General features: G+C 33.0%; 1 protein-coding gene across 3 annotated transcripts in view; it reads left to right on the top strand.

Annotated features, from left to right (window-relative positions):
• Positions 1 to 12,005, top strand: part of LOC150096825 (septin-7-like) — a 394,847-nt gene that overhangs the window by 253,443 nt on the left and 129,399 nt on the right. For all 3 annotated transcript variants that reach the window (XM_090407845.1, XM_090407844.1, XM_090407843.1), the window contains one exon: positions 9,374 to 9,425. In XM_090407845.1, coding sequence (XP_090263971.1) covers positions 9,374 to 9,425 — 52 coding nt within the window. The remainder of the gene's footprint in view (positions 1 to 9,373; positions 9,426 to 12,005) is intronic.

Genomic DNA, 12,005 nt, shown 5'->3' with positions numbered 1-12,005 from the left:
GTATTGGGGCCACATGTTTCTAAACATGAAACAGGTTTATTTAAAATAAATGATATAATCCAGTGTTTCATAAGTCATCAGCTTACATCATCAGGAGTACAAGACTTGTATAAAAAGACTAGAAAAAAAAAATTTACACATAGCAAATGTTATCAAAACTTCAAAAGTGGTACATATAAACAAATTGATCAAAAAATTGTATTAACTAAGATCTAAGCATTGAAACAATGCTAGTTGTTGCTATCACATTCAGTAGCATAATACGTGTCATTTTGATGAATGTAGACTAGACTTGGTGTAGCATTAAACCAGGTTCTTGTTACATTGTGTGTGTGGATATAGAGCATTTCTGAGGCCTCTTTAAATTTTCTCATAAAACAGTTATGAACAATGGATGGCATTTCTGTTTCTTGCCAAAATGCTTGGCGGTTGTATTTGTTGATGGAAGGCGAATCCTAATCTGTATTTTTTTTTTTTCCTCCATGCCATTTACATGTTTAGATATGTGTATCTCTCCACCAGACTCTCCCATCTGGCCTACATAGAAAATGCCACAAAAGCAATGAATTTTCTATATTACTGTTTTTTATGGGAGGATATGGAGGTGTTGTTGGATTTAAGTGGGGAAAAAAAAACAAAAAAACACTTTAAATGTTGTTATTAATCATGAAGCAATGTTGCATCTTTGTTCATAAAATTCTTAATGTAAGGTAACGTAACTGCAATTTTGAAATCATGGTTATTTGAAGGAACTGTTGGAGGCACATCAAGAATTTTGTTAATTGTCTTTGGTTCATACCCATTGAGGATGAGAATGTGCCTCAGATAATGCTATTCTTCATTCCTTTTTTTCTGATGCACTAGAAATGTTATAGGCTATGTCATGTAATGTTTTATGATGCCTATCTTTTGTAATGGATGGTGATGTGAAGTGGCATGGAAGAATCTTCCAGCTGTGGTTGGTTTTCTGTATACCGAAAGATCAATCTTCTTCTTCTTCTTCCGATACTTCACGAAGGGTGTCAAGGAACAGTGATTTTCTGTGATCTTCAAGCTTAAGAGTTGAATTTTGTTTGGTTGCAAGCTGTTCAAATAATCCAAGTCGCATGTTGTTCCCAACCAAACCAAGAAAATGTCAATATAATGTAACCATGTTTTTGTTTTTTGTGATAATTTTCAATAGCATTTTTTTAAAATTTTCCACAAAAAGATTTGCTAGGGCTGGTGACAAGGGGATCCCATTGCAAGTCCTGTTTCTTCCCAATATTTTATATGAAATGTGAAGGAAGTGTTTTCTCTGCAATGTACAAATAACCTTACTGTGTCTGGCAGAAAAAGTTTTGAAGAAGATCCAATGTGTTATCTCTAGGGACATTAGAGAATAGACTGACAACATCAGAATTAGCTGGGATGTCTGAAGGTTCTATATTTAAATCCTTTTCAACAAAATGAAGCTATTCTTCATATATGATTCTGTCTTTCCTATGTGTGAAACTGCTAGGTTTGACAGATGCTTTGCTAATTTTGAAGCCTGTGAATCTCTCCAATCTATAATACAATGTCATGGAATATCCTGCTGTGGATTTTTGGTGCTCCATAAATTCTTTGGACTAAAGTATGTTTTGATGTTAGAGATTTTACATTTTTCTGGCCAATTGATCAGTCATTAGTTTTGTTATGTGTGTGCCACATGGGATCCTAGTTGTGATGAATATAGATAAATACATAAGAAAAATGAACACCATACTAGAAGATTCTAATACCTACCCAGCCTTAGATGAGATCCTATGTGGTTCCCTTTTCATTAATATAATGTCAAATTACATTAGTGTAAAGGGGGCTGTGTCAGAACTGACCATGATGTCACTATCTTTGAGGACTATGTTTGACAAGCAAGATTTGAAGTGCATAGAATTTTTAATGTGGGAAAGAATGTGGCCTGTAATGTGAGGAGAGCTCTTGGGCTAAGTGTTTAGTCACTTTATAAGCAGGAAAACCAATACTGCCCACTCAGGATCTCAAAGGTGTATTCTGTTTGTGCATTTTAAGGATTATAAGATTTAAGCTTTGGGATGGTTTCAGGAGACCAGGATGGAACTTTTTTGGGGGTAGAGTCAGTGTCAATTAAACACAATAGGAGTAGTAGATTGATGTCTGAGTAAAATTATTTTCTGATCATACTCAGAGCAGTCAAGTATCATTCTAGCTTTGCCCTTATCCACTTCGCTTATGACGATATTGTTTATGGCATAACTTTGTGAGTGTGAGTTCCACATAGGATGGATTCATTTTCATTTAAAATGTTGGCCATGTCTATTCAGATGTTATTGATGATGATATGGGAGGTGAGGCTGCATATATCTCATTCTATTTTTGCCGTGATTTGAAGATCAGTTACTCAGTTTGGAGCTGGGGTAAAGTCCTTGATTTTTTTTTTTTTTTTTTTTTTTTTTTTTTTTTTTTTTTTTTTAAATCCTTGTAGACAAACAACTTCATCACATGAACCTTAGCTAATCAATCAGTTTTCTTCTGATTTTGCCACTGAGTCTCAAAGGTTTAGTTCTTGTTTATGAATTTCTTGTATTCAATGTAATGAATGTAAAGTTTGTAATGGCTCTGTTCATGTCATGAATGGAAATCCAACTTGTACTTAGCCATTTTTACTCTCATTTCCCATTTCCCCAGCATTTCCTTTTTTTCTCTGTGATTTCTTGTTGTACAATTTCTCGAATTTGTCCACATTTGACTTGAATTTACCTTCATTTCAAGATTGATCTTTGTGTTTAGTGTTGAATACTCCTTCATTTCTATGATGATAACTTTTGCTCAAATATAAAAATCTTAGTTATTATTTAATACCATATCTCATCTATTTGAGTTTTCTTTATTTCATTAACATTGTTTATGTTGACAATTCTTCCCTAATTCTTTTGCGACTTCCTTCTTTTTCAGCGATACTTCTCATGTTGATGATATCTCTTCAGTTCCACTGAATATAGTTTGTCCCAGTAACTAACTTTTCGCTGTTCACCTTGGTTCTCTAAGAAGAAGAAAAAAAAGTGAGAACCTTTTTCAACTCAGCAACACTGCAGCCATCATGATACTTAACGTTGTACAGCCATCATTTTATCCAATACAGAAATACTGTTTGGTCAGCTAACTTCCAACCAGATTACTATCTGTCCATTTCTGAAAATATTCATGTTCAACTGTTGAATCTAGGATAATAGCCATGGGGAAAACCAGCAGGATGTGGTGTGTGGCATTAATGTTGTACAGTCATTTGAGTCAGAGAAAAATAAATCCACATAAAAATTATTATTATTATATGGTATCTCCATGGAGTCCAAAGACCCATCATGGGAAATCCAAACAAACTATTATACACACACACAAAACCTATCATACCTCTCCTTAAACTCTCACTGTCAGGGAACTCACAACTAATTCTGGTAATCCATTCCATTCACTCATCACTCCATGCAAAAAATCTGGTCTGCACACTCCCTACTAACCATGCTCTTACAAAACTTTGACAGATGGCCTCTAGTTCTCTGACTATTTGTCATATATTGAAAATTTTCCTTTGCATCAATTTTATGAAATCCCTTTGATATCTTGAAAGTTTGTGTCATGTCCCCCTCTTTACCGTCTATCAACCAAACTGTGTAACCCACAACCTTCAGCCTATCCTCATAGGGAGCATTCCACAGACCTGTCACTATAGTCCCTCATCTCTGAATCTTCTCTACTACCTGGTCCCCCCCCAAGAACCCAGGTGAGCAAATCTGTGCACAGTAGTTAGAAAAATATAAAAAAGGTTCAAGAAAGAAGAGGTGTTCAAATCTTGACTGGAAACAAAAGTGAAACGTATGTATAGTTTGGAATGGGACAAAATAGCTCTGAGTTTTGTACACAGTTTCATACAAAAATAGCTCTGAGTTTTGTACACAGTTTCATACAAAAATCAAGGATATTGCTGAGATCACACACATGCACAACAAAATAAAATCCATTGAATTATTCTTCACTGTGTGGTTGATTATATCAAAACTCTCAAGCAAAAGGATATTCGATGTGAAGTGCACTGTATTCACTAGATCCACAGTAAATCTTGCTGGTGGATACTGAGAATTCTAATGAGTTCTCTCTCTCTCTCTCTCTCTCTCTCTCACACACACTTTGGTCTAGTAGCCACTGTTTTTGATGTTATGGGTTAGGGTGTTTTTGATGTTAGTTACTTAATTTAATAATTTCTGCACTTGTTTCTGAAGAAGCTAATCATGATACAGTCATCCCTCAACTTATGTCGGGGTTCCGTTCCATCCAGCAGGACATAAGTCAATAAATTAAATCAACAGAGTTATAGGGGTTCATAATAAGTATACTGTCATTTTAATTTTTAAACCTTATAAAACTGTGCTGTGCGTTACTGCCACTATAAAACAGGAGAATAATCACCCAAATCTTCCTCCACAATCTTCTTTCCTTCCTTCATTACATTCCCTATGTGAAGGACCAGACTGTGGCTCTTCTGGTGTAATCTTTGTTTTTTTGATGAAAATATCCATGTACTTTTGGATATTTTCATCAAAATATCCAAAAGTTTTCAAATATTTTGCTTATTCCTCTTCTTCTTTTCATCATAAATTTGTTTATAGCAAAGAAAATTCATCATGTACTTTCCCTTCTACTAATAAGTAGCATTCAACATTGGGATCCATGTCTTCAGCATTTTGAAGAACGTTGCTAACTGCAGAGAACAATACCCTTCACTGTGAATTGTTTAACTACCTTGTTTCTCTTTTCCCTCTTCCTTTTCTCATTCTTCCTCTTCTGCTACACATTGTTCCTCCAGTTCAACCAATTCTTTGTTGGTCAACTCTTCAGGAGCACTTTCTATGAGTGGAATTATGTCATGATCATTCACTTCAAGATTCAGATTGTTTGCTAGGCCCACTATTTCTTCACTCAATTTACAAAGATCTTCATTTCTTTCAAAACTTCCAAAATCGGGCACAAACTTTTTTAATGTATTTTTCCATATGCCACTCATACATCGAGAGGTCACTTCGTCCCAAGCCACAACAATATTTTTAATAGCATGATAATTATTGAATGCTTTCCAGAATTGAATGAGAGCCTCATCATTTCCTTCAGTGGCAGAAATGGCTTGTGAAAAAGTTCTCTATAGATAATAAACCTTAAACACTGCAAGAACTCCCTGATCCATCAGTTGGATCAATGAAGTAGTGTTTGGAGGGAGAAAACATGACCTTGATCTTGGGGTGAAGATCACTGATGTAAGGTGGATACCTGGAGCCATTATCTAGAATTAATAAAATTTTAAATTCTACATTTTCTTTCACACAATATCTTTCCATTTCACTCGCATAACAGTTCATTAAGGCATCCTCAAACAATTTTTGAGCCATCCACAACTTCTTATTGCTCCGATAATGAACTGGAAGAGTATGCTTAGTAATGTTTTTGAAGGCTCGTGGATTCTCACTGTGCTATGTCACAAATGGTTTCAGTTTATATCCAGCCATGTTACTCCCTAACAGAATCATCAGTCATTAAGAGGAGCTTTGAAAACAGGCATAGATTTTAGCTTTTGGTGGATGAATGTATGCTCGGGCATTTTCATCCAAAGCAAGGAGGTCTCATCCATATTAAACACTTGCTGTGTCAAATAATTTTTCTCTGTAATAATTTTATCCAATTTCTCCATAAACTCCTTGGCAGCATTCTCATCAGCAGTTGCAGATTTGTTACACATTTTTACATTATGCAGCACAAAACGCTGCTTGAATCTCTTGAATCAACTGGAAGAAGCATTCAATTTGTACTCGTAATCTGGCCCTGCTTTCTCCTTCAACGTGATGAAGAGACTTAGTGCTTTACAGTTATCGTCATAGTCAGTGGCAGCCCGTGAAGTTTTAAGTGGGGGTGCTGCCTATGCAAAATAATAAAAAAATAATTATTTTTCCCTAATTAGTAACCAATTTATTAATATATAAATCTGTAGATTTATGTATTAATAAATCTTTATTGTTAATATTAATAATTTTATAAATATTAATTATTAATAATCTATATTATTAATAAATCTATAGATTTATGTATTAATAAATTGGTTACTAATTAGAGAAAAAATAATTATTTTTTTATTATTTTGTATAGGCAGCACTCCCACTTAAAACTTCACGGGCCGCCACTGGTCATAATGCTAAGGGGCATGGGCTTTTGGTTCAGGTCCTCTATCCATGATGCAAGTAGCTTTTCCGTGTCATTGATAGGACCTTGTCATTGCTTTGTCACTATTGTCGATTTAATGGAAGCAGATCCTTTCACAGCTCAACAATTTTATCTTTATTTTTCAAAATGATCATCACTGTAGAATGAGACCATCTGAAGTCGTGTTATCATATTGACGGACTTACCAGCTTCATATTGCTTTATAACTGGCAACTTCGTTTCAAGATCAATTGCTTGCCTCTTTTTCTGTAATTCTTCACTAGGTTTTTTGATTGGCCGTATAGGGGCCATATTGCACAAAATATTGTGAAATATTTAACGATAAATACACAAATAGCCTATTTCTCAAACAGAAAATCAATATAGGAACTGTTGAAGATACATGTTGATGCCCACTGCTGAGTGAGGTTGCCACTGGATGCACTGTCGCCACTGTGCATGATGCATTGTTGCTAAATATAAACCTTTTTATTTTACGCTTGCGTCTTGTTCGAAAGTATAGTCGAAAATGTTGTTTATTCCCTTATGGGTCCACGGACTTGTCTTCGAGAGGATGTAAGTCGAGAGATGACTGTATTAGCACAACTAAATGAATAGTGATAAATAACATTTATGTCATAATGTTCCATCTTATCTTTTGCAAAAAAAAAAAAAAACTTCAATCAGTTTTGAGCTCACTTTTTCATGGTATCATTAGCTGATTTATATATAAGTATAATAAAAGATTGAAAATCTGCACAAATGTAGGGTAAGCCCTGATTTTTACTTTGCTTTCAATTATTTCCCTGGTTTTTGACTTTGCTTTCAGAAAAGAAAGAAGCTTCACGACTGTGTTTGTGTAGAGAGAATACTGAATTTTGCAGACAAAATCAAAGATATTTCGCTAGCTGACTTATATATAAATATAATATAATATATTATAATATAATATAAATATAAAAGATTGAAGAGCTGTGCAAATCTAGAGTATGCTATAATGTCTTCTGATTTGGCTAATAACTTTCTCAGGTATTTGCCATTTGTTTGTATGCCACTATATTTCTGTTATTTGTGTATTTTTATTTTAAATTTATAAATTGTATTACTTACACAAAACAATCCATCATAGTCCTGGTATTCAAAATTTATATATTACTTGGTCCCACAAATTGCAGATTTTCAATCATGACAAATATGGAAATTCACTGATTCTATTGGGTAAAAAATAATTATATTTGAAAGCATGCCTTTTGGAATTTTTATTTATTTATTTTTAATTTTTTATAGTTCATGGTTTATGGATATGAATAGATTTACAGAAGATACTTTGTGTATTTCTCTGTAACATTTGTTTCCTTATAAGATACACAAAGTGATGAACATGATGGAAAAAATATAAGAGATACTCTTTGCTGACCCCACCCTAAGGAATAGCATCTCTGCTCTTCAACCAGAACATTATAGGTTCAAATCCTACTGTGTCATGAATGTTTATTGAAAGATTTTAGGTGGTAGACATTGCACGAAATAATACTACCTGGACTTGGCAATAATGCATCACTTGGCATGCCAATCAGCTGGTGCATGCATAATCCTGTTACCACGTGAGTAGTGGTGTTTGAAGTGAGGTGCACTGTTAAGGTAACATTATGGCAAGGAGACTGTCCTATCTTTATGAGTGACCTGCCAGGAGTCTCTGTCACTGCATGCCCCCTACTCTATTTGTTCAATTATTCACCATAACGAACAATCTTGAAAAGAAAAACAGTCATAGTGTCAGTATAATTTAAAAAAAAAAAAATATATATATATATATATCCTACCAAAAAAATTTCCGTATCCATTAATTCATCACCATTTGTGACATAAACATAAATGGTATACATCATTACAAACATCCAGACCCAACTCCAAATTTCAGGTACATCTTAACCATCCAAACTATGCCCTATGAGATTTTGTTTGCCACAAGGATGGTACTTGCACCTCTCTGCATGAAATAGCAATCTGATATTTCATGTCTGGTCAAAATCATCTCTCTTTTTTTTTTTTGCCATTTTTATCTGCATCATTTAGTAGCACTCATCTGCATTAACCACTTAGTAGTAAAGAATTCTCTGCAAATTCTAATAATCACTGTGACTTCTTTGACTTCTTATCCCTGAACCCCTTGATTTTTTTGCAGTCAAACTACCCAAATAGTAAAGTCAACTTCCTGGATGACTTTAATGTTTGCAGCTCCTTTCTTAATTTCACTGAACCAAGCTTGAATATTTATCAGGGTGTGTTTCTATAAGCAGTAAATTAATGCAAATCATCCATTAACCAACCAGAATATAACTCTTTACTCTCCTATTGCTGATTTTTGTAATCAGTCCTCCTCATAAGTATTTTTAATTTTTTTTTTTTTAATCTGCTCCCACCTATAAAACTTTCTAAACTTGTAGTATATCAGTGTGAGCAGGCTAAGGAATTTTTTTAAAATAATTTTTATTTGATTTTTTGTATTTAAAAAAAAAAATTATTTTACATGGTTATCAAATGTTTACTCACTTAAATGTTATCAGATTGAAAATGCATTTGTTGACAGCTTCTCTTGAACATTTGCAGACCTTGATAGCGTTTGTGGCTGACGTATTTTGAAAGACTACAAATTGGATTATAGCTGATAAAGCTGCTTATTTTTTCACGTGGTAGAAATCAAGTTTCTGTCTCTTGCCAAGACGCTTTTTTTTTTCACGGTGCATTTAAGGATAGTTTGCTCTTATTCTCATTTTCATATTGTTTCATATATTTCCATGCAATTTCATATTCTAAGATCTTTGTTTTTGTCATATTCTAAATGAACCATGTCATTGCAATGAGTTTGAGTTATCCTTTAACATGAATGTACCTACGTAAAAGAAAAACAGTTCTAAGCATTGTGGGAAATTCTGACAAAACAGTTTGAAGATCTAACCACAGCACTGGTTAGTACAGATGTATCATTGTTTAAGAGGAAGATAGACAACAGTTATAGATATAGTCTATAAATTTATGTTTATTAATAAATTATGTTCAGAAACATTAAGTAGTGCAGTTTATTATGCTAACTGTTGTATTTCTTTTTCTTTGTTTCTTTTTTTCTTGATAGTTGAAAACCTGGAACACTGTGATTTTCTAGCTCTAAGAAATACGCTGATAAAGTGAGTAAACAATTAAACTGTATGAGCAGTGTCCTGTTTTCATAAACATAAAACAATTTAATATTTAAAACATAATATAATACTGAGTTTAAATTCCTGTGGCTTATTGTATCCATATTTTTGAATTAATTGCTGATGAAATCCATGTAAAAATGTAAAACACTTGAATGAAATGACTAGTTTCATACAGCCTTATTTTGTACATCTTCAGATTGAGATGAGAGAAAACACAAAAAATAAAGAGGTATTTTACAAAGAGATTTCTGAATTATAAACTGTTATTTTTTAATTCATTCTACACGTAACACATGTTTAACACATAGGAATGAGATGTCATGTACGGTTCATTGTTACAAAATATGAGACAGGATATCATATATCTTGTAACAGTGAACTGCCCACATGATATCTCATTCCTGAGTTCAACATGTATCACATGTTGAATGAATTAAAAAATAACAGTTTATAAATAGAAATCTCTATGTAAAATGCCTCTTTATATTTGGGTTTTGTCTCAATCTGAATAAAGTACACAGTCAGGCTGTACAAAACTAGGAAGTTTATTAAAGTGTTTTACATTTTTCATGTAGTTTTTGCCAGCAATTAATTAAAAAATTATATAATATTGAATATCTTCACCTTGCTAGTGAGTAATTATCAACAAGCTACTAATGCCTAGTTGAAGAATAAGCAAGAAGAAATAACATTATAGTTATTTCTGAACATTATAGTCAGTGAATATGCTAGCACAATGTTTCCATGATACAAATTGCAGATGGTCCTGATCATAAAGACTATGCTACTAACTTTAAACGTTGAGTGATTTGTAGTGCCAGTCTGCAGATTTCTATGACTGTAAGTTGCAAAACTTCCAACAGCTTTTCTACTTTGCCAGTCTCTGATGTGTCCTGCCCAGAGATGTAGTAAATGTCTTCTCATCTTGTACGTGGCCTTCTGGTCATCTTGTGTAATGTTCTTATGGTACTAGATTGTGACCATGGACGTCCATCTGTTTTTTAGAGTGTGTTCTGATCATTTCAATTTTCCATCTTTGATTCTTTGTGCTTTTTTTTTTTTTTTTAATTTTGTTGTTGTTCTTGTTTCTAGTCCTGATAGCTTCCCTGATGCAGTTGAAGGAAACCCAGGCCATTTGGTTTCTTTTATGTATTTCCTACATTATATATTTGCCTGCATACAACATCAGTGTGTTATAGGTTCTATAAACTCTCATGTGGGATTGATATTTTAAAAAATAATAACGATAATTGACCCTAATATTTGAATATTTATATTCATTGATTGATCTGCGCTGTTATAGCTCACTTGGATGAGTTGATACCGACAGTAATCGCTCTTCATCCATCTAGTTTTTAGGGATTTGGTAGTATCGTTTTGAGAACAATTTCATCAGCAATAGAAGTATGTTTACTGTTTTCAGTTTGTTTGTGTTTATGCCACCTTTTAAGTTAGTATTTTGTAGAGTGAAAATATTAGAGAAAACATCTCTTTCATGGACTTTGTGTTGATATTGATGGTGTTATTGAATAAGATAATTTGGGAATCCTCCTTTATAGATTTCTTTAAAGTCATATATGAAGAGTAAAAAAAAAAAAAAATAACTTGTAATGTCAGGAAGTCTGTAAGCTGCTAAAGGTCAACATTATGAAAAGTTTAAATTAATGTCAGTTAAAAAAAATGATACCACAGTTACTTCTTAACAAGTAAGACATTTAAGCGAACATGAGCTAGAAAAGGTAATTCATTGATTCAGTTTAGTTCTTGCAAGTTTTCAAGATGGGGGCAGAAGGAAGACTGATTGGTTTACAGTTTACTATGCATTCTTTATTGCCTTTTTCTTTATTTTTTTAGAATTAGTATAGTTTTTGATATTTTCCACTCTTCAAAATTTATCCCCTGGCTTTCATGTCATCTTCAAGCTCTGTGGCATCCAGATTTCAAACATAGAGGATTTCATATACTGAATTGCCTACTCTAATTCATCTGGAATGTTTTGTACGTTGTGGATGATGTGTATTGTCTCTACAGATTGTTGTTTATCATGTATATGGATCATTTTAGAATCAGTGAATTACCTTCTTCAGTTCATGTATGTTTAAATGTCCTGTTTGTCAACAAGTAATATTGGTATCATTGTTTTAGTTCTTTTTTTGGCCATCTTTAGACTGACATTGATTATGGCAGTGTTTCTAGTTTGTTCTTCATAAACTCTTCATAATGTTGATTTTAGTAGCTTATAGAAAGAATTCATTATAAAATATTAATACCAGAAACACACATGTGAAACACACATAGGAAAACTAAAAAAAAAAAACAGCTTAATCAAAAGCACATGGTATTATGTGCAATATCAGCTGCAAAATAATAGCTCCATCTGCATTAATAGATATTAAAAAAAAAACAGTAAATTGATTTAGTTAATTTTTTTAAAATTATAAACAAAATTTAATTACAGTTATGGAACACATGAATGGTGAGTATTGTTTATAATTTAAAAATAATTAACTAAATCAGTTTATTTATTTTTTAATATCTATTAATGCGGATGGAGTTATTCTCCTG

Source organism: Typopeltis vanoorti, chromosome 18 (assembly GCF_054136105.1).
Source record: "Typopeltis vanoorti isolate ZY-2024b chromosome 18, IOZ_Tvanoo_1.0, whole genome shotgun sequence".
NCBI classification, from domain to species: Eukaryota; Metazoa; Arthropoda; class Arachnida; order Uropygi; family Thelyphonidae; genus Typopeltis; species Typopeltis vanoorti.
Note: the sequence above shows the minus strand (reverse complement) of the source record. Positions and strands in the feature narration are given on the sequence as shown.